The sequence below is a fragment of the Vipera ursinii genome (assembly GCF_947247035.1).
Source record: "Vipera ursinii genome assembly, chromosome: 1".
NCBI lineage: Eukaryota > Metazoa > Chordata > Lepidosauria > Squamata > Viperidae > Vipera > Vipera ursinii.
In genome coordinates this window covers 286,618,166-286,640,434 of record NC_139512.1, presented here as the reverse complement: position 1 = coordinate 286,640,434, position 22,269 = coordinate 286,618,166, and the positions used below count along the sequence as shown (strand labels likewise).

Here is a 22,269-nt window from a genome sequence, read left to right as displayed (position 1 = left end):
TGGCTATCATCGGGTGTCACCCTCATTTTGGAAGATACATCTATTGCCACAGCTAGTCCAAGGAACTTTCTTTCTATTGAAGGAGAGGAATCAACTTACCCTTCATCTCGGCAGCAAAATATATTGGGTTCTCCATCCATTCAAACCTGTGAAATAATGCTTACTTGACATGTCTAAATACTTAATGCATTACAGTACTACAATTCATCAGTAGGTGGGATGAGTCATCTTCTTTAGGCCATTTATGCTTAATTTTGAAGCAAATAAGTTTCATGGGTTTTCCTACCTAGTCAGCATGCTATAGTGGCACAGCTGTTCATAAACACACTAATTATTTTAATAAATTATTTTAATTTCATAAGTACATTTCAGTAACAGATTGTAGTAAGAATACAAGCAAACTCTCAAAAATATTATTCACACATACTATAGTGTGTTCAAGGAGAAATAAAGTATAACAAAACTAACTTTTACAGTCTCTGTCAAATGGCTATGGCAATAATCTATGCAACTACAGATTGGAATACCAATCCTGTTTTTGTTTTATAGCTCATAGATACATAAACAAAAACTTGAAGAGGTCTTTATATTACACAGTACTTTCCTTGTCTGGTCTTGTCTGACCTCTGAAGGTCAATGACAATAAACAGTGAAGTTAGAACTGCTTGTTGGGAGTCAGAGCAAAGTCACCAGCCGAAATTTTATGAATTAACTATAACCCAAACAAACTCCAATTAGGAAATTGGATGACACCGAAATAATTAGGAAGTTAACACCTGATGATTGTAATTTCCTTCTGCTGGGATGGGCAGATGTTTGAAAATACATGCAGGTGGGCCAGGAATCTGAGCAAGACATGTGATGCAATCCCTGCTAGGAACATTGTCAATTCCAAGGTTTAGTTTTTAATGTAAATCTAAATTCATCTAGACTAGAGTACCCAGTGTTGATATATTCTTGCACTTTAGATGCAGATTTAACATCTTATATAACCAGGGATAAATCTTGGAGATGTACATGCACACAGATTTCTTGCATAACTTTTGGAAATAAGGTAAAGGCAACACTTTGGATATGTGTCATTATGTTACAGGGTATATTATTTCACAGCTTGATTTGAAATGTGTGTTGATTTGATGTTTACCTAATATTGTGGATTCAATGGAGAAGAAAAATTTCTTTTTTAAAAAAGCAAACATTGCAAAAGGGGAAAGGAAGGGGAGGGGGAAGGAAGGGAAGGGAATCTATCATGCTGTCTCTCTGTATAGGATCTGCTTGGTTTTAAAATACTGGCATTCATTCTTTGTGAAAGTAAACCAATGGACAGTTCACTGAAAGAGCTTGTAATGGAATGACTTAAGCGCTTTAAAACAATATCTGACTGTCTTCTCTGAGATGAAATAAAACAACCAGAAGTGATTGGTCATAAGGTATGGCAGCATATATATTGTAGTAAGAAGAGACCGAAGTCTGTAGATGGCTACTGCAATTTAAAGAGCTCTTTTGCTTGTAATTGTTATACAAGGAGGGAAAGACTTCTATTCTCAGTGAGAAAGTAAAACTCTGAATTCACAGACATTCATTTTAATAAACCCCACAATATCCTAAATAAATTCTAGGGTTGCACATCTTCTGACATTAGTCTTTTAATGACTGAAATGCATGTCTTAAATAATTACAACAAAGTAGTTTTAAAAAGTAACAATAACGCTCTTAATAAAAATAAAAACGGGATGAAAAATTTTTTCTTCCAAAACTGAGTATCAAAACATGTAACAAACATAACAGATTGATGATACATACGTACAAATGCTTTGAACTCAGATCCATTACAAAAAAGGAACATATTAACAAAATTAGAAGTTTTAAAATTCAGCGTACTATCAGAATCCCAGTAATAGAAATGGCTTAATTTTCAAGCATATCTCTAAAAAGCTAAAACTATAAAAACATGTGTTACAATTACGTATGCTTGTGTTTAGTAGAACAGCCTAAAAGTTCAATTCCCCATAAGTATTCTTACTGATAGCAGCATTTTTAGTCCAGTTTTCAGTGACACTTTACAGAGCTTATCTTGTTTGAAAATGATATTTCAACTGAAAACCCAGGTCTCTTCATACTTGAGATAGAAGCTTGTTAGGAAGTACATTTAAGAGTTTAGATTTTAGGAGTGAATGCCTTACAATGAAGATCTTGAACTCACATTTTCTCATAAGCTGTATTCTAAAGCATTTGTGCAACTCTTTTACATTTTGGCATATAGTGTTTTACTTGCATTTTATGGTTATTTGTAATGAGATCAAACAATGTCTGAGTTTAACTTTGAGCTGGCTTTCTGCCCACATTATTGTGTGTTATATAAACCAAAGTGTATTCACTATGCCAAGTGATATACATAGAATGAAGGCTACTGCTAAGCTTGTAAGCCGCCCTGAGTCTTCGGAGAAGGGCGGGATAAAAATGGAATTAAATAATAATAATAATATTGCCAGGGTATCTGTAAAATTAATATTATAATATTGTAGAGAAGATAAGTGCTTTGTAACACCCTGGAGTAGCACTAGTTCTCAAACTGTCTCTGAAAACATGTTTGAACATATTTTCTAAATGCTAGAGGGAATGAGCAATTCCAATTAACATAATCACTCTTAAAATATTTTAATATATTATCCACATTTGAGATCTAACCACTTCAATTCAAAGGCAGATAGAGATTCTGCATACTCTGAAAAAAAAATCACCCATCAAGGATTGGCTCTTGATAATTCTGTGATTTACGTACACACTGCTCAGAATACTATTTGTCTTAAAATGTGATGCTTTATGTGGCACAAATACACTTAATTAGTATGCTGCGTATCATAGTTTCTCTAAAATTATTAAATGAATTGAAACACAGGTTGCTGCAAACATTAAAAGATCAGCTTTTTTATCAATCATCTCAGAAGAGGAAAAATTTGAGTGATCCCTAATGATATGGTTCATCCCTAATGAATGATAGATAATTTGAAAATCCATATACTTGTCTTATCTCTCTGGTTTCAATTTGGACTGGGAAGTGTGTGTTTGTGTGAATTCTTCACTTTCATCACTCAGAGATAGCAGGAAAATGGCAACAAGCCGGGGAGGTTTGGCAATTGCCTATTTTGGCTGTCACCTAGGATGCCAAATTTTAGGGCACACCAAAATTGAAAAAAAATTATATGCACAATAATAATATAGAGTATTGTAATAGAGTATTGTAACAGAGTATATTTTCTCATTGTATTACAATCATTTCTTTCTATACATTTCAACAACACTTATGCACAGTTGGTTGAGTGGTAGTGAACATCACAACAACCAGGTATTGCAAGTCTCCAAAAAGAAATAATTACCGTATTATAGCTACAGACCTTAGGAAACTAATAATATTACCAAAGCAAGAGAAAAGTCTGATAGGAAGGCATTGAGCAAGTGAATCATGTGACTATCAGCTTATCAAAATTATATACAGAAAAGCAGTAACAGTGCACTCTGTGCAATAGCATGGCTATTCAAGAGTTAAATATAATCATAGGAGGTGCCACAATATCTAGAATTGTTCCCCTTCAAAAGATGCCCAACAATGCCAACTGCTGATACTATATTCCTATAGTGTATAATTCAAAATGTATGGTTTATTTCTGAACTGTTCATATATATCTTTGAGTATAAAGATTCTCCCTTCCAGATGCAGTCATATGAGAATATCCCAGTTCTGATTTGCGGTATCTTCTGCTGGTTTGTTCATGAACAAAGGCAACCTGGAAAGGGGTGGAACAAGACTAAGTGCACAGGTACAGGCTTGGATTATTCCTCGAAGAGGACCTTCTTTTTCCCTCCTATTTTTAATTTCTATACAATTTCCAGTCAGAGAGAAATACAGGACAAAGACTGCTAAACAGAAGTAACAGATTATGCAGCTATCCTCTATAGCATGCTGATAATTTTCATTGTTCTCTTTTTGCTTCGAAAATCTGAGTACTGTAGATTTTGACATCTATGAAAGACATTGACTTGATTCATAATTAAAGGTCATCCTTATCACTACAAAGAGTAAGTAGTTTATGCTGTAAAAATAAGCATGTTGTCCTTTCCCTAGTAATTGTGTGTGTGTGTGTGTGTGTATACCAGAAGTCAATCAAACCCCATTATTCTTCGTTTTCCACCATTGTCATTTTTTCTCCTTTATAAGTTTTTCTGATAGGCCCCATGGCCTCTTTTTGGCCATTCCTTCTCCACCCACTTCTGCAGTATTTTCTCAATATCAACTCTTTGATATAATTTACAGAGATCAATCAGCTGCTTCACAGTTCTGTCACTGTTCCGTAACAAAAATTCCAAGGTGGGACTCTGTTGTTTCTGTTCCAGGAAACACAACTCATCATAAGTCATTCCCCATTTGCTTGCAAAGTTTCTCCAGTTTTTCACTGTCGGGTGGGATGGATCCAATTTGATCCTCATCATATACAGCAAGTCCTCATCATTTAGTAGGTCACTGATGATTGGCTGGTGAGATGTACACAAAGAGCAAGAGCAACCTTCTGTACATGATTTCTTCAAAGCTAGAATTACAGTTATATTAGGGAGTTATTCCACTGTTTTCTGGTAGACAAAGTTCTATGACATGGTTCAGATATAATGAGCCTTGTTCAATATATTATGATGATATAGACTTAACTGTATTCTAATTCATTTCCCCTCCCTACTTCCTCTTGTTGCATGTCCATTTAAAGAAATCTTTCTTGTTTCTTAAACTACAGTTTCCCATTTGAAATGCTATTTTAGTTTAGTTTAGTTTAGTTTTTAGTTTTTATTAAATTTTTATACCGCCCTTCTCCCTAGGGACTCAGGGCGGTGAACAGGGCAGATAATAAAAGTACAAAACTACAAAAGTTAAAATAGAATTAAATTAAATTATACAATTGACTCACTGTATCATTGGCTGCTATGTGCTCCCCCAGCTAAAGAGGGTACTGATGCACTACACAAAGAGCAAACAGGTATATGAAACTCCTGTATAACAACATTAAGCTGTCCTCTATATTTGGCTTTTGGAGGGTTGTGCCACTAAGCACAGTAGGTAAAAGTAAGACTAGTAACCTGTTTTACTAGGCATTACATTAAAGCTACAATCAACCAAAGCAGTGATGAGCAGATGAGCTTATCTCTTAATGACCATAGTACAGGTAGTCCTCGACTTACAACAGTTCATTTAATGACCAATTAAAGTTACAACAGCATTAAAAATGACTTATGACCATGTTTCACGCTTACGACTTTTGCAGTATCCCCATGGTCATGTGATCAAAATTCAGACACTTGGCAACTGACTCAAATTTATGACTGTTGTAGTGTCCCGGGGTCATGCATTCACCTTTTGAGACCTTCTGACAAGCAAAGTCAAAGGGGAAGCCAGATTCACTTAACAACTGTATTACTAACTTAACAAATGCAATGATTTGCTTAACAGCTGTGGCAAGAAAGATTGTAAAATGGGGCAAAACTCACTTAACAAATGCCCCTTTTGAAAACAGAAATCTTGGGCTTAATTGTAGTTGTAAGTCAAGGACTACCTGTATTGTAACCTGAAATATAAGAGTGAACAGTCATGAGTATGGGTCTGTCTGAAACTAGGAAAGAAGGTATCTAGGAGAAGATATTACTGATTCCATAAAATGATATGAATGAATGGTGGAAATGAATTGAGAGCGTACTGTACAGGAAACATTATGAGGCGATTTGGAGACCCAAATATACATTATAATAGAAGTATGAACAAGGATGCTTGGTGGAACAAAGATGTGAAAAAAACTGTGAAGAAAAAAAGTCATGCAACAAAATGACATGCAAAAAATGAGTGTGAAAGATGTTGTATAAACTGTATATAAATAACAAGGAAATTGCAAAGAATGTAGTTAAAGAATGCAAGGAACAGTTACGATGTCAAAGAAAATGCAAGGTGATTACCATAAGCAGCAGAATGAATGGAACTAAGAATAAAAATGATGAAATGACTTGGAATGAAAGTAAAGCGAGGGAATGCTTTAGAGATCTGCACTGGTATGTTGTAGAATGGGATTAAAAGGAATGCTATAAATTTAAGTTGAATATAAATTGAAAAATAATGAGGAACCCTAAATGCAATGAAAATGTTTAAAAACTGTAAGACTATGGGTATAAATGGTAGAACTGGAGATACAGTATGTTGAAAGTACTGTGATTAGATTATGGAGCAGTATGCAAATTGATAAATGTATGTGTGAAAACTGCACCTGGACCAAATTGGCCAGATGCCACTACAATTTTCTCACACAGCAGGATATGCAACTTTTTATGGAATTGAGAACAGGGCAAAGACACAAAAATTTAATGCAGTGGGAATGGGATATTTAAGAAGTGTATAGGTTAAACAAGAATAGAATCATGAAAAAATGGCAAGTGAATGAATGTGTACTTATATAAAAATGATTGACCAGCATGAAAGAAACCACAGAAATGGTTTGATTATATAGAGAGAAAGAATAAGGGGTTGCGTTGAAAAAACATCCTCAAAAGAAGACAAGTGAGAAGTTTAAAGAAGGAAAGATTATGTACGATTCTATACAAAATAGTATATAATTGTGGTTGAAGACTGTCATTAAAGCAAAGTTTGTAAGCATGCAAAAATAGGAGGAGGTATAGTGAATAGTGGTGATGTAAATACATATAGATTTTTTTCTTTTTCATTATCTCTTTCAATTCTTTTCTTTAGTTGCTACTTTACATTATTTTGCTGTATTTTGCATGATGTTGCTCAAGCAAAAGTGAATGGCATAGTATACATGTAAATTAATGTAATGAGAATGTTTAATGTTTCATTAAATTTTAACTCGGTTTCCTCTGAGATATTTTTAGTAAACTATAGTTGGCTTTTACATAGCATCATTCACCTGAGAATATCACAGCACGCTCTGGAGTAGACAATAAACTGCATTCAAATACAGTTCAAATTTAGACTTTAAACAGTTTCCGGACAACTTCAGGAACTGTTTCAGAGACCACACCTAAGACTTCTGGGGGGCATATTTGGCCTTATGCACATAAATGAAATACAATAATGCCAAACTTTGTTAACAAGTTCCTCCTCATATTGTCATCCTCTTATGTGGACAAATGAATCCAATCTCAATGTTGTGCATGTGGGCTTCACATGACAACTTCCTCATTATCATGCAATCATCAATCATTTTCTTAAAAGCATTTCCCTATATCATCAGAGCATAAAGATGTTGAGGTAAAAGGATCCAATGAAAGACTATTTCTTTCTACAGTAATAATTCCAATTATCCTACTTAGAACAAAAAAAATGGAATCAGGCAGTAAATACATTTTGGAAATGTACAGAATGTTACCTGTAGGTGAATCACCTGCACTACTTTGAGTGTCATCGTCTTCTTCTGGCTACAAATAAATACAGCCTTGCATTAATGTCATGATATGAATTTAATTTAACAAATTATACAACTTGAATCCAGAAAAATGCGTCATTAATATCTCTCAAGGATTGGAAAGGTCAAACCATTAAAAAAAACTAAATACTTTGAATAAGCTGTATTTCTATAGAGGAAGATTATCATAAAAGAGAGGCAATTAATTCCTGAGTTCAGGAAGATTTTATCATGGTAAAATAGATTTGAAAAAACCAACAAGCTTAGATGAAGAGATCCCCCCCCTGCTCTTACTGCAGTTTTAAAGATGAAAGCAGATGGGGTTTTTCCCTTGAGATATTTTCAGTAAAGTACAGTTGGCTTTTGTATAGCGTCATTCACCTGAGAGTATCACAAAGCACTCTGGAACTGATCATAAACTGTGCATGCAAATACATGTAAACTATGTAGTTATATAATATGCTGTAACCAGACACCTTTACTTACCTACACTTAACCACATTAAGTACATCCATTCGAAAGAAGCCACATAGATAATTTATGTGGCAAGACCATGACAACCATGCACACAATGCCTAATCTGCCTTTTGAGCTTGATCACAATTTGAGAGAGGAGACAGGGAGAAACCCAACACCTTCAACTTAAAACCATTTATATTTCATGTTTAATTGTACCAGGCTTATTGTTTCTTCAGTTCCAGTTATGCTAAATATTGCATATTTTATGCCCAGTTCTCTGAAATTTTATACATGGAATGGGATGGTTTTTCCTCTTTTTTCTTTCAGTGTTACATATTTTCTTTTTATTTTCATCAGTACTGCTTAACTCTAGGTGACATTTGGCTCCAACAAAGCAGGATGCCAGGTTAGTCAAAATGAAGGCCACATCATTTTTTAAATGACATGGTTTTTTAAAAAAATTTATTTACTTTTATCCCCAAAGATAAAATACAAAACAGAAAAATAAAAATAAAAAAGATCAACAAACATACAACACTGATAATGGAAAGAAAAAATCTTGTGTAAAAACAAAACTTGTGGTTCTAACATTAAACATAAAAAGATCCATCCCGGCTGAATGTTGAAAGATACATCAAAAAATAATGTGTTCTCCTCCCTTTACATATCAGGTCTATAAATAATTATAAACTTCCCATCCACTTCAGTCTTTAAATGGCATGAAGAATAACAGAGTAACTAATTTGGAAAGGACACTGGAGGTCTTCTAATCCAACCCCCTGCTCAGGCAGGAAACTTCATACCACTATACCACTTCAGACAAATAGTTGTCCAATCTCTTCTTAAAAACCTCCAGTGTTGGAGTACCCACAACTTCTGGAGGCAAGTAGTTCCACTGATTAGAGCTTTACCTCAAAACAGAGTGAGACAAAGACCCAAAATGAGCATGGGCATTGACAAAGTCTAAAATATAATATGAAAAATAAAATTAAAGCAAAGTAAAGAACTTATTTACTTGAGACTTCAACAAATAAAGCATAGATTATCTAGATTTAAACATAATATTGAATTAGAATTGTAGTGATGATTCAGCTGGGAAAGTTAGCGCAGGAAGGGTAATGATTTGATGAGAGAGAAATCAAAAGGGCATTGTGATCCCCCACCTGGGACATGGCAAGCATTCAGCTGGGGATCCATGAAATTAGAATTTGTCAATCTGAGAATCATTCTTCTGTCAACATGATAGTATGAAATATGGAAATGCAGGGCCAGAATTAAAGAGGGGGTATCAGGAAAATAGAGAAGAGGCAATAACACAAATTACAGAGCCAGGAATATAATACAGAGTTAACACTGTAATATATTCACTTTATTTTCAGTCTTAAGACTTAAACAGTATTATTTCATGCCCTCAAAAGAGAAAATATTAGATGATTTCAATAATCCTAATGTTTCCAGAAGAAAAAAAATCCTACACTGCAGCTTTTTTACTTTGCATAGATTGCATTGCAAAGATAGCTAAACTAAGCAATAATTATAAAATAAAGTTTCTGTTTGTCTTAGAATTATAATTTTTATCAGATGCATCCAAAATTTTCTTAATTTTTATTCACTTTGATAATAAAAACCATTTGACAAACAAAACCAAATTAATATCTGTTTTTGGACAGTATACACCATCTAAGGTACAATTGTATTGAAAAATTGTTAACTATAAAGAATTACATTTAACAATTTTGTTAAAGAAATGCCTCTTAATAAATTGCAAGACCAGACAAAACTACAAATTTGTCTCACATGTGAGGGAAGATGAGAAAATCCAGTATTGCCTAAAGGTAAAATATGGATTCTGCACATCTATGTAGAGGAAAACATTTGGATGGAGAAATGAATTTCACTTCTTAAAGGAAAAGAAAGAAGAGGTTGCAGCCAGAATAAGAATTTGCAATGCTTGACTCAAAATAAAGCCAAAAAGCTGTTAAGTAAAGTAACTAGGAATCAAAGCAGTTTGCTTTCTTTCTAGTGCTAATCTATAATATGGTGATTGCTCTTGGCTTGGGGCAAAATGCCGAACCCATACAATTGTGGTTTTATCAACACGTTGTTTCAATTGGCTTATGGCATATGAAGATGTATGAATGTGGTCAATAAGTTGCCAATGCTGTAAGAAATTTGTGAACTGCAATTCTTGTCCATGGACAGCTTTTGTGTGCAAAAAAAAATCATTCCTAACTTTACATTTCCTCAAGGACTTCTTACTATCACATGAATCTCCTACCTGTTAAGTTCTTAATTAAGGACCTCTCTGGATATTTATCTACTAAAATGTCATCTACTCTTGTCGTCTACTCTTCCTGTTCTAGACAGTTTACAACATATGGGATAAATCATTAATACAATAAGAAAATCCACCCATAAAACCAAGCAATAATAAACAAAGCAATTAAAAACTATTTTTAAAAATCCTGTAGCTGCCATCTTCTAAGTCTGAACTCTCTCCTAAAGACTTTTTTCTAGTCTTCTTTCATTTGTTAGGTGCATACCTAACTTTGGGGCAAGCTATTTGTGGAGGAGGATTTACTATGAGAAAATCTATCTCGATTCCCAGCCCTCCTCCTCCTCCCCCCCCCCAGGATTTCTTTCAGGGTGGATACCCAGGATAATTAATAGTATAAGTCAGGCAGATTCTACATGAAGCAGATGGTTCTGAAGATAAAAAGGGGCCAAACTGTAGTGTGCCTTTCCTTCACTGAAGGCAAAGAGTATCTAAAATGCAGGATTCTTTTCATGGCTATTTCTACCCTCTTTCCAGATTGCACCCGAGTTTAAAATAAAACTTTCAGCCCTGATTTACAGTAAACTGGCGAACAATAGTGAAAAGTCTTAATGTTGATAAATAACAATAAATAATATTGACAGATATTCTAATAGGATTAATAACATTTCAATTACCTGATGTATCAGGCCAGAATCTGATGTTAGGCTTGTAATGTTAATGGATGAAATTTCCAAAGTCACTTTTTCTGTTTGGTATTCTTCATCTACAAGGCAAATATTCTGCAATGTTACGTCAAGTTTAGATCTCTTGATCAAAGTACACTATTTCTAAAAAGATTCTGCAATTCCGAAAGATTATGGTGCCAATTCAAGTAACGTATCAGGGCAGGCATACTGTTCCATTCATAAAATTTAGCATAACCACTGATGACTTGATTAAAATTTTACATACCTAAGATTGCAGAAGGAACTAACCTGTGGGCACATTATCAACCATAGGCTTACAGAAAGAATGTAATGAATGAAAGCTCTGTGTATATACAGAGTAAGTGAGGAATTGCTAGTCTCTATTATGTTAATCTTCTTTCCCCTGAAATAAAATACCATATATCCCTCTTCCAAACCATTTGACATGCTAGTCACCAACCAATTACATTAAAACCATCATTTTACAAACTGGATCCCATATGAATTGCAATAATTATTAATGATAACATTTATTTGAAATGTCATGTAACATTTCACTGGCTCATTCCTGAATATCCAGTTATCATTAACAGGTACAAGAACAAAGCCAGATCTTTTAAATTGCCTGGGTGTGTCTGTATACAATAGTAACCTTCATCAAATCCAGAGCAGTTTCAGGTCTAAGTACAGCAGAAAGAGAGGAGAAAGAGGGGAAAGAAGAAGACGAAAACGAAATTGCTGCTGAGACAAATCTTATAAAGATCAATCTTCCTCAAACTTGCCTCAGTTAGAATTTACTCCAAGAATTCTAAAAATTGTCATGATGTCTGAGCAATTTTGGGAGCTTGCAGTTCAAACATATGGAAATGCCCAGATCAGGGAAAGTTAATGTAGTCCTCCAGTGTTTGACTGTAACTTCCTGAATTCTTAGTCTGCATATCTACATGATGCTACTAGAGAAGAGTTAGATTTTCTTTTTCATAGTAATGATTTTAAGTCTACCTTCTATTACATGTATTTCATTCAAGGTAATTCAATAAATATAAGTTACAATAACAATAATTACAACAACAAAATATTTAAAAACCTTCGAGAATAAACATTCATATTTTTATTTGCCATTTCATGACAATGGAAATTTCTTCAGAATAATTATCTCTCTTTAAGTGATTCCTCTCTTGCTGTTTAAAGTAAGATGGGTTGAATTAGCTAGGACCAGATCTAAAACATTGTGACTAGATTTTGTGCTGTATGCCTGGATAGAAAATAGTTCTACACGTGTATGAAGAGACTGATGATGTTCCTTCTGCCTTTATTGCTTCACACTGTGTTGATTTCTGCTTTGACAGGGTCTCCTACCCTCCTGTAGACACTTTGGCTATCAGAATGAAATAAGAAAACAGATGATCCATATGCAATCCTTTGGCTCCCAACTAATTCTTGATTCCCAAATATTTATCTGTGCTGGATGTCAGGGAAAATACATGTTGTTGTTGCTTTCCCATTGCTTTCTTGTAAGTGTGTTTTAAGTGTTCATGTACACCTTTAAACATATAAATGGCAAATATGAACGGACTCAGAACAGCATCCTCCAGAAGTACAGATGACTAACTTTGGGCGGAAAGCATGCCATTAGTGTTCCTACCTATTCCCTCAATTTCAGTACCTAGCCACGTAAAATTAATAGAAACTTAGTACCTGAAGTAGATTCCTAAGGGTGAAAGAATTGCATGAATGTACATACATTCATAGCTTGCAAAAAAAATCACCAAAAGGCCCAACCTCTGAAATAAAGCAAAAGTTTGGGATACATGGCCCTGAAAGATGAACTGAGTTTAAATCACAGGGAGCAAGTTACTGATGTGGGATATTTGCAGATAACTACTGCCACATGCTTATGATAAATTCATGAGGCAAAAATACTGTTCAGTGGAGAATTCCATGTACTGCAAAGCATAAGAATTCACCTGATGGAGATGTAAAAGAATATATTTTAATCCTGAAAGAAATAGAGGTAAAACTTTCACAAACTGACTTTATAAAATGTCTTAGCCCTGATAAACAACTTTAATTGTAGAGATCTGAGGCAGGTTAACCCCCTTTATCTTTCTTTTCAACCAAGAAATGTCAGGAACCTTATAATTGCTCCTCTGAGTATGAATTCCTGAAATTCCAAGCACCACACAGAGAAAATGAGGAATAAGTGAATTACGCCCACTTGTAGTTGAGTGTTGAATGCAGTCGTGTAGTATATACAGTATATCCTATGATCATACACAGAAATTCATAGGACTGTAATGTTTTCCTAAACTGACAAAGGTATACAGTAGTAAACATCACAGATGTTTAGGAGAAAGAACATTATTTGAAAAAAATGTTGGATTGTCATCTTGGCATGTTTTAGATTTTGGTCAGTATCATCTGTGTGGTCTGGTTGTCTCTTATATAAGGTGTACAATATGAGAGCCTTCAAGAAGAGCACGGCCTGGATTAAGGATGATCCTTTTGAGCACGGACTGAAATTACATTAATCTTGCTGCTGCTGCTGTTATCCATCTATCCCCTAATGAGGCCCTCCCATCAAAGAGAAGGTTTTCAGTACAATTTATAATGTCCGGAGAAATTCTTCATGAGAAAGACTAGCAGACTTCAGCAAGCCAAGTACAAGGAAGAGAGCCATTAATTATCTTGCTGCTGGGTTGGTAATTCATAGTATTGACCTGCCCCTTGAAGAGAATATAATCTACAGAAGAAAATAGTTCTGATGCCCTTTGTTTATCCTGTGGGAGATGACAGAAAAGTAAGGCTATTGCCTTTTATAGGAAACACTGATGTTAGTTAGATAAGCTAATGGATGTAGAGCCAAAAAGACAAGGCTGCTGTGAAATAGGTACTGTGTTCTCCATATCAGATTTCTTTCCCTTCTGATCCACAAGTGTTTTTTTTAACTTGGACTGAAATGGGTTTATAATTAACTACTTAAATAAAATCTGTAGTTCCCATTAGTTTTCTATATTGTACAACATCAATGTAACAGAAATTAACCTATGCCATCTACCTTTTGCAGATCAAAAATAGAACTGGCAAGATAGGTATGATAAGTCAGCATCCAGAGTAATCTGGAATCAGGCTTTTTTAAAATGTTTGAAATAAATAAACTAGGATTCTAAGCATCTGCAAGCATCAAATGGAATGTTAGATCATTCATACCTTTTGAGTGAATAATCCCCATATATAATTACTTGGATAACTGCAATAAAATGAAATTTGTTTTCTAACATCAATGCAATGTACTAATTGCCTACATTCAGGTGCACTGTGATTAAGGTTGCTTGTTCCGAGGGGGTAGAAGATGAGATGGAATGTTGATACCAAACTTCAAACAAACTTGTCTCACCAACTCCATGAGGTGGTATCAGAACTGGAAGATGGGCCCAGATAGAAAATTATCATGCCTCAGCTGGCATGTTGCAAGAAAGAAGTTTGATGGTCCAGGATGCATGGCTTAATTAAAAATCCAATTAAACAAAGGTAATGGTGTTGTCTGTAAATGAAACTGCTGAATCTCTTAAAGAAGATCCAGATGACTTTAATAGCATGAGGAAAAGGAAACAATTATCCCAAATTATTTTGTACCATATGAAATAAGATATGCATTCTGACAATGGAGACAAAGAACATCTATCATCACCAGAGATTTAATGATTGGGAAAGTTTACAAATATATTAAATTAATAAAACATCGACTGTGGTACTGATTGACTCAATCTAGAAAATATGAGAACAGAAGCTCCTACAGGTAAGAGAAGCAGAAGAAATCTGATCTTAGTTCTGAGAAGTAGCAGCATGGGTCAGTGAAATTGGGTCCTTCGGGGTACATAGTCGAGTATCTCCCAAAGTCATCCAGTTATCTTTTATGTCTAAGGCAGGACTAGAATTTACAATTTCCTAGTTTCTAGCCTAGTGCCTTAACTTTTAGACTAAACTATCTCTCTGGTCATGGAATTGAGCAACTAAGGTGAAAATTAATGAGGGAGAGAAAACCATAAGATAATTTCTTAGTTGGTGGCTTCTTGACCTTAGAAGATTTTGAAGGTCTCAGAGTTAAGAAAAGCTGGGAATTTCAGCAATTCTGTCTGGAGTCAATTCTAGAAAATTATGAAGCCTATGAAGGGACATAATAGTTTCATTCTTGTGGCATACCTAATCAAGTTGCATATTACAATATTTTTTTAAAAAATAAGAACAGTCATTTTTTGGAAAGGAACAACCAGATCGCTGCGGTGCTAATTTTTTTAGATGCTGAAAAAGCTTTTGATCAATTGAATTGAAAATTTTTGTTGAAAGTTTTAGACAAAATGGATTTTGGGGAAAATTTTTTACAACCGATTAGGGCATTATATCAAAAACAAACTGCCCGAATTATAGTTAATAATAGCTTGACGGAAGCATGTAATATTGAGAAGGGCACAAGGCAAGGGTGTCCGTTATCGCCCTTGTTATTTGTGTTAACATTAGAGATATTATTGGTTAAAATTCGGAATTCGGAAAAAATTAAGGGGATACAAATTGGAGATCAGGACTACAGATTGAGAGCATTCGCAGACGATCTGGTTGTTACAGTGACCCAGCCAGAGAACTCTGTTGTGGACCTGATGGAGATAATAACACAATATGGGAAGGTTTCTGGATTTAAAGTTAATACACAGAAAACCAAAATTTTGGCCAGAAATATGACAGTTTCGCAAAAGGCTCTCTTAGAAGGATTAACTGGATTTGAGATTGTTAAAAGGGTTAAATATTTGGGGGTGATTTTGTCGCCCTCTAATACAAAGCTATATAAAAATAATTATGAAAAACTATGGGGGAAAATTCAAAAAGAATTGGAGAGTTGGGAAAAATTGCAATTGTCTTTGTTGGGACGGATTGCAGCAGTAAAAATGAATGTCCTGCCTAAATTTTTATTTTTATTTCAAATGATACCGATTCTTAAGAAAGATTCTAATTTGGAGGAATGGCAGCGAGGTATCAATAAATTTGTATGGGCAGGGAAAAAGCCACGAGTTAAACTTAAGATTATGCAGGATACTCGTGAGAGAGGTGGCCTTAAATTGCCTAATTTTAAATTATATTATGAAGCTGCTGCATTAGTAGGAATAAGTGATTGGATTAATTTGACGCAAGGGAGGTTATTAAATCTTGAGGGCCATGATTTGTTGTTTGGCTGGCATGCATATTTGTTGTATGATAAGAAGGTAGACAACGTGTTTAGGGTGCATATTTTAAGACAGGCATTGCTGAGAGTTTGGAAGAAGTATAGACATAAGTTAAGTTGCAAGATACCATTGTGGGCAATTCCAAAACACGCAATAGAAAATATACATGCTGGCTTCAAACATGATGTGACTACGTACAAGGAGATCCTCAGCTTGGAAAGAAATGTTTGGTGTTTGAAATCATATAGCCTCTTGCGAGAAGAGAAGGTTGTTCAAAATTGGTTTCAATATATTCAGTTACGGGCCAGGTGGAAAGAAGACCAGAAAAATGGATTTACAATGACTGATGAAAATTTGATAAAGCAAATCAGAAATCAGGGACCAGCACATATCAAACGGATATATCTTGCATTGATAGAGATTGACTCAGAAACAGAGCTTGTTAAGGATTGTATGATAAAATGGGCCCAAAACATCCAGGAAGTTATCACAATGGACACGTGGGAAAAGATTTGGGTGAGGAACGTAAAATTTACTCAAGCTCAGAATCTAAGAGAGAACTTTTACAAAATGTTTTATAGATGGCATTTAGATCCTAAAAAGCTTGCAAGTATGTATCCGAATTATCAACCTAAATGTTGGAGGTGCGGTGATGAAGATGCAACATATTTTCACATATGGTGGACATGTAAGAAGGTTAAGGCTTTTTGGATAAAAGTTTGGTGGAATATGCAGAAGATTTTTAAACAGAGGATAAAGTTTTGTCCGCAACTTTTTTTGTTGGGAATAATTGCAGACGCTACAGTTGTGGACACCAAGTTGATGTTGAACTTAATTACGGCAGCAAGACGTTTGGTAGGCCAATATTGGAAGAAAGAGGAACTGCCGACCATAGAAGAGTGGACTTTAAAGGTTTCCGACCTGGCAGAGATGGCGAAGATTTCGGCCTATTTGAAAGATCATTCGCAAGAACGCTATATTATGGAATGGAGAAAATGGATTGAGTTTATCCAGAACAAGTATAGGGTTAAGAAGTTTTATGTAGCATTTGAATAAGTCTTCTTTCGTTTTTTTTTCTTTTTCTTCTTTTTTTATTTTAGTTTCTTTTTATACATATTCAATATTACTAAGGCTTGTTTTATCCTATATAAGCTAGAGAGTGATGGATTTTAGAGTTTACAGTTGTTAGTATATGATTGTTTATGATTGCTTTTTATATATATACCTTGTATTTAGCTCTGGGAAGTCGGGGGGGGGGAGGGGGGGAGGGAGGGGGGGGAGGAGGGAGGGGGAAGGGGGGATTTTTAAAGGAAAATTGTATCTTAAAACTTTTCAATAAAAAAAAAAGAACAGTCATTGTAGTTGTCTATTTTTACCTTTGGGTAATGCTGTATCTTGAACAGGATACTTTTCTATCTGTTCAGACAAAAAAAAGAAACATATTTATACAATTATTTTAGATACATTTTGGCACACCAATTATTTTGACCTGTTAAATTCTTTATTCTGCTAAATTTGTAACCTTTCAAGCCAAATGCCGTCTCCCAGCTGTTCATTGCCAAGTTTGCCAAGTATTCAACAATTCACAGTATTTCTCTAGTTCCAAGCAGGAATAAGGAATCAATGAGGATTTATCAAGCCCCTTATCTGAAAGTTTAGCAGAAATTATGAAACACTTGGGATGGTCTGCTGGTAAAGATGGCAATCTAGAACCAAATCCTCCTTCGATAATTTGATTCAGAAATCTTTCACGGAATGGTTTCCAACACTTCATCCTTATAACATTTTGAAGCAAATGCTTTTAAAGGAAATAATCCTTAAGGACCAACTTCATTAAGGATTCATGACACTGGTGGAAATAAAACCACTACAGGGGTTCTCAAACAAATCTTGGATAATGACTACAACTGCATCTCTCACTACTGAATTTTCTGTTACAACTCTCTTTTTTATCCACACAAACCAATAGAAAAGCTATACAGAAAGGGAATTCATTTGTCCACCTCTGAATCAACAGAACAATCTAAATATGAATCACTGATTCATTCTGGTCATTTTCCTTCTTGATTACAGAAATTAACTCATACTAACTGCTTTGTTTCTAGTTTTTACCATTTCAAGTAGTTTCATCAATAATAGCTGGCTGTTGCATAAAAGAAGAGTGCACTAGCATCACTCATTCTTTATAGAGACATATGTAGCCGGATGAAATAGGCATTAACTTCTCATAAAAACACTTTCTATTTAAAAAAACTGTCAGAATTCTAGTTTTTAGAAGCCTGAAACTCAGAAGTAACGTAACTAAATATTTTCTCCCACAGCAGATGCCATTTGTTTGGCAAGCTAACCAATTATTTAGGAAGATCACAAAGGAAATGATGTCATGTCCCTAGATTTATTTCAGAGCCTGTATCTTGTCACATCTTAACTGTTGAACTTTTCTGTGAGTATGAAATACTATGTACAATAATACCATAGCAACCAACAAGTAAAATAAGTAAATTAATGACTTAGTAAAAGTAATGTTTTCTTTGGATCATTCTCAGCTTCTGATAGCTTCATGGACATATCCATGTAGTTTTCTTTGCAACATAAAAAATGTTGCCAATGCCTTCTAGTAAGATGTTTGTTCAACTTCCCATTGTAGTCCACAATTCTTGCATTTTCTGGTAACCCTCATCCAAACATTCACCAGCTCCCACTCTACTTAGCTTTTCAAACTTAGTCAAGGTCTGTTACACTAGGTAGAACCACTTAGCCGGGCAACTAACCACTTCAACAAAACTACTTACATTTTCTGAGGATAAAGTGCTAGGGTCAGTGTCTTCTACTGGTTCTTTAGTTGCTTGATCTGCTGGGAAAAAAGCCAAAAAGAGGCTTAAGTTTACACTCATCAACATTTTAGAGGTATTTATTTATCTGTACTTTAATTGCTTAATAATGACATACTCAGTTGGGCACGCAATTTGTTGCTTCTGCAATGAATAAGAAAAATGGAGTGGTTGTTTATGTTAAAAGTGCTTTAACAGCGGACTTAATTGAAGCAGATAAGCATGGAAGATACGTTATGATAGAGTTGCTGCTAGAAGGTAAAAAGATGCTTTTAGTTGGATTATATGCTCCTAATCAACAACAAGCTGACTTTTTTTAGTTTATTTCATACAAAGCTTACCCAGTTGGATTATAAATCTTTTATTTTTATGGGGGATTGGAATGGTGTTTTGGATGTACAGATGGACAAGGCTGGAGCTTTTAAGCGCGTCCCAAGTCATGCTAGACTGCCTAAATCCTTTTTTGAAATGAAGGATGACTTGGAACTGCGAGATATTTGGCGTGAAAGACATTCGCATGAAAAGGATTATACTTTTTTTTCTGACAGATATCAATCTTTTTCCAGGATCGATTTTATTTTGTTGACTAATGACTTTTTTTCAAGGATTAAGAAGGAAGGATTTTTTTGAAATTAATATGAATAAGGGCACCTCTATGGACATGGTTTGGGAGGCTAGCAAGGCCTATATGAGAGGGGTGTTGATATATATGAACAATAAACATAGATGTGCTGTGGAAGCTAGGAGGAAAGAATTGGAGAATGAAATAAAGGAAAAAGAAAAGGCTTTGATTTTGAATCCAGAGGATGTGAAGTCTAAGGAGGCTATTAAACTGTTAAGAGTAATGGATTGAGTATATCCAGAACAAATATGGGACTAAGAAGTTTCATGTAGCATTTGAATAAGTCTTCCTTTCTTTTTTTTGTTTTGTTTTTTTTAATATATTTTATATTAATAGTGTTTGTAGTTATCCTATATGAGCTAGAGAGTGATAGATTTTAGAGTTTATGGTTGTTAGCATATGGTTGCTTATGATTCTTTTTTTGTTTTTTATACCTTGTACTTAGCTCTGGGAAGTCGGTGGGTGGGGTGGGGGTGGGGAGGGGGGGAGGGTTAAGGAGGGAGGGATAGGGGAGGGGTAGGGGGGATTGTCAAAGATAAAATGTATGATAAAACTTTTCAATAAAAAAAATGACATACTCAGTTTGCTGCAAACCCCACAACAGGGGTTCACATCCTGGTTTATTCCAATTGGGTAAAAAATTCTAAAGGAAATGGCTTGCTCTTTTATGTTCTTGCATAGGTTCATGACAGATGGTCATGTGTCAGTTCAAATATAACAACCTTGCTCAATAAACAATAGTCTAGAAGCCATATTAAATAAAAAACAGGACATATTTTTATTAGTTTTTATTTCACAAATGGTTTTAATTTACATTAACCTTTTAAACCATTTGAATATATAAAAATCAGCATAAAACATCTTGAAACCATTTAAGTTGTTCGTTCATTTTTCAGTTATACTATGTATTTCAGTTTTCAATAAGTTCTGTAAAAAGGGAGTCAGTTATCCTACATTAAATACTGGATTTTCCTTCTAAAACAGTGCACATTATAATACCTCCTTTTCCCACTTTAAAGCTTTAATAAAAACTCTCCTGGAAATTGGTAGAATTTTTTTCCCCTACTGAAGGATATAAAGTTGAATTACAGCATAAGGCAACCTTTTATAACCATTCTGCTACACTTCAGAGGGATGCTGCAGGGCTTAATTTATTTAGCACTTGAGTGAATAATGATTCATCAGACTTTGAGAAGGGCTCCAAAAGGACTTTTTTTTAAAAAAAAAAACAACACCAAATAAAAACAAAAAACCTCAAAGTCCTTCTCAATACAAAGCCCAAAATACGAAGAAGGGGAACGTTGAGACTCTTTCAAAATCGAATTCGGGCGCCTCTGTCACTGTAGGCTGTGGGTCATTTCGAGGAAAAGAGTTTCAGGTTGCACAAGGCAGGGGACAAAGACTTTCCTCTTGAGAAGAACGCCGCCTTTGCCAAAAAAAAAAAATATTAGTAGCAACGCAAATATTAATTCGTGCTAATAACATCCCCAGCGAGAGACGGAGAGATGCCCGCCTTTGGCAGAATCCCGCCAAAGAAGAACAGTTCTGCAGAGCCTGTGGGAGGATCAGTGTCCACCCAGGGCAGGGGTAGGCAACCTCGGCTCTTTTATGACTCATGGACTTCAACTCCCAGAATTCCTGAGTCAGCTACGCTGACTCAGGAATTCTGGGAGTTGAAGTCCATGAGTCATAAAAGAGCCGAGGTTGCCTACCCCTGACCCAGGGAATCCGCCCGCCCGTCCCCCTCCCCCCCGCACTGCAAAGGCCACTCCAGGGTCCCGCCTCCCTTGCTCTGCCCGGCCCTCCTTCCGGTGCCCGCGGTCCCCCGTCCGCAGAGGCGCGCAAGCCCACCGCTCTCGTGCCTCTGCGCCGAGGCGCGCGCGCCCGTTGCCGAAGCGTTAGGCAAGGCGGGGTTTTTTTTTTTTTTTTGTTTTTTTACCTTCGGGCAGAGCGTTGGCGGGAGAAGCCATTGGGGGCGAGGAGGTCGGCCAAGCCGCGGCGAGCTGGAGGGCTTGGGCACCTGCGATCGGCCCGCCGTTTCCCTGCCCGTTCTCCTGCTTCCCGGGTAGTTCTCGCTGGACGCTTCTGCGCTTCCCCCTCCTGTAGGGCGAGAGGAACCTTGGAAGGGAGCGGAAGCTGCAGGTAAAGCCCAAACGAGCAGGGGAAGAAGCCTGTGCGGGGCGGGGGAGAGACGCTTTCCCCACCCCCCAAAGCCACGGGCGTTCAGCCTAAGCGTGTGTGCTCTTTGCAAGTTTTCCCCGAGATCGATCGGCGACTTCTCAAAAAACAAAAAAAAGTGTGGCACCTACCTGAAAAATGCATTATATGGCATCCGTTTTCCGAGGGAAAAAAGGAGCGGTATGTTGACTTACGCGTTCTCCACTTGGATGAGTAAAATTCAGGGTTAGAAACAGCCATGGAAAACAAGCCATCGTTTGGATAACGTACAGGAAGTTCTTTGACTTACAACAAATCATTTATTGACCGTTCAAAGTTACAGGGGGGCCCTGAGAAAAGTGATTTGTGACCATTTTTCCCCGCACTTATGACTGATGCAGCATCCCCACAGTCACACGATTTGCATTCAGATCTTGACAATTGACTCACATTTATGGTGGTTGCAGTGTGATCCCCTTTTGCGACCTTTGGAGAAGCAAAGAAAATGGGGGAAGCTTACCTGTGTTATAATTTAAGAACTGCAGTGATTCGTTTAACAAATGGGGCGT

The 22,269-nt window shown here is 35.9% G+C and overlaps 1 protein-coding gene across 3 annotated transcripts; it reads right to left on the bottom strand.

Moving 5' to 3' along the window:
• Positions 1 to 1,574: 1,574 nt before the first annotated feature.
• Positions 1,575 to 22,267, bottom strand: EDARADD (EDAR associated via death domain). Of its 3 annotated transcripts, none has more exons than XM_083349604.1 (6): positions 21,483 to 22,267; positions 18,883 to 18,944; positions 17,467 to 17,506; positions 10,863 to 10,951; positions 7,416 to 7,464; positions 1,575 to 4,586 (listed from the first exon to the last, which is right to left on the bottom strand). In XM_083349604.1, the coding sequence occupies exons 1-6, from the start codon at positions 21,511 to 21,513 to the stop codon at positions 4,210 to 4,212; spliced, it is 648 nt and encodes a 215-aa protein (XP_083205730.1). In that variant the 5' UTR covers positions 21,514 to 22,267; the 3' UTR covers positions 1,575 to 4,209. The 3 variants fall into 3 exon arrangements, with proteins under 3 accessions (XP_083205730.1, XP_083205732.1, XP_083205731.1); XM_083349606.1 differs by having other exon boundaries at positions 7,431 to 7,464; XM_083349605.1 differs by having other exon boundaries at positions 18,883 to 18,941.
• Positions 22,268 to 22,269: the final 2 nt, after the last annotated feature.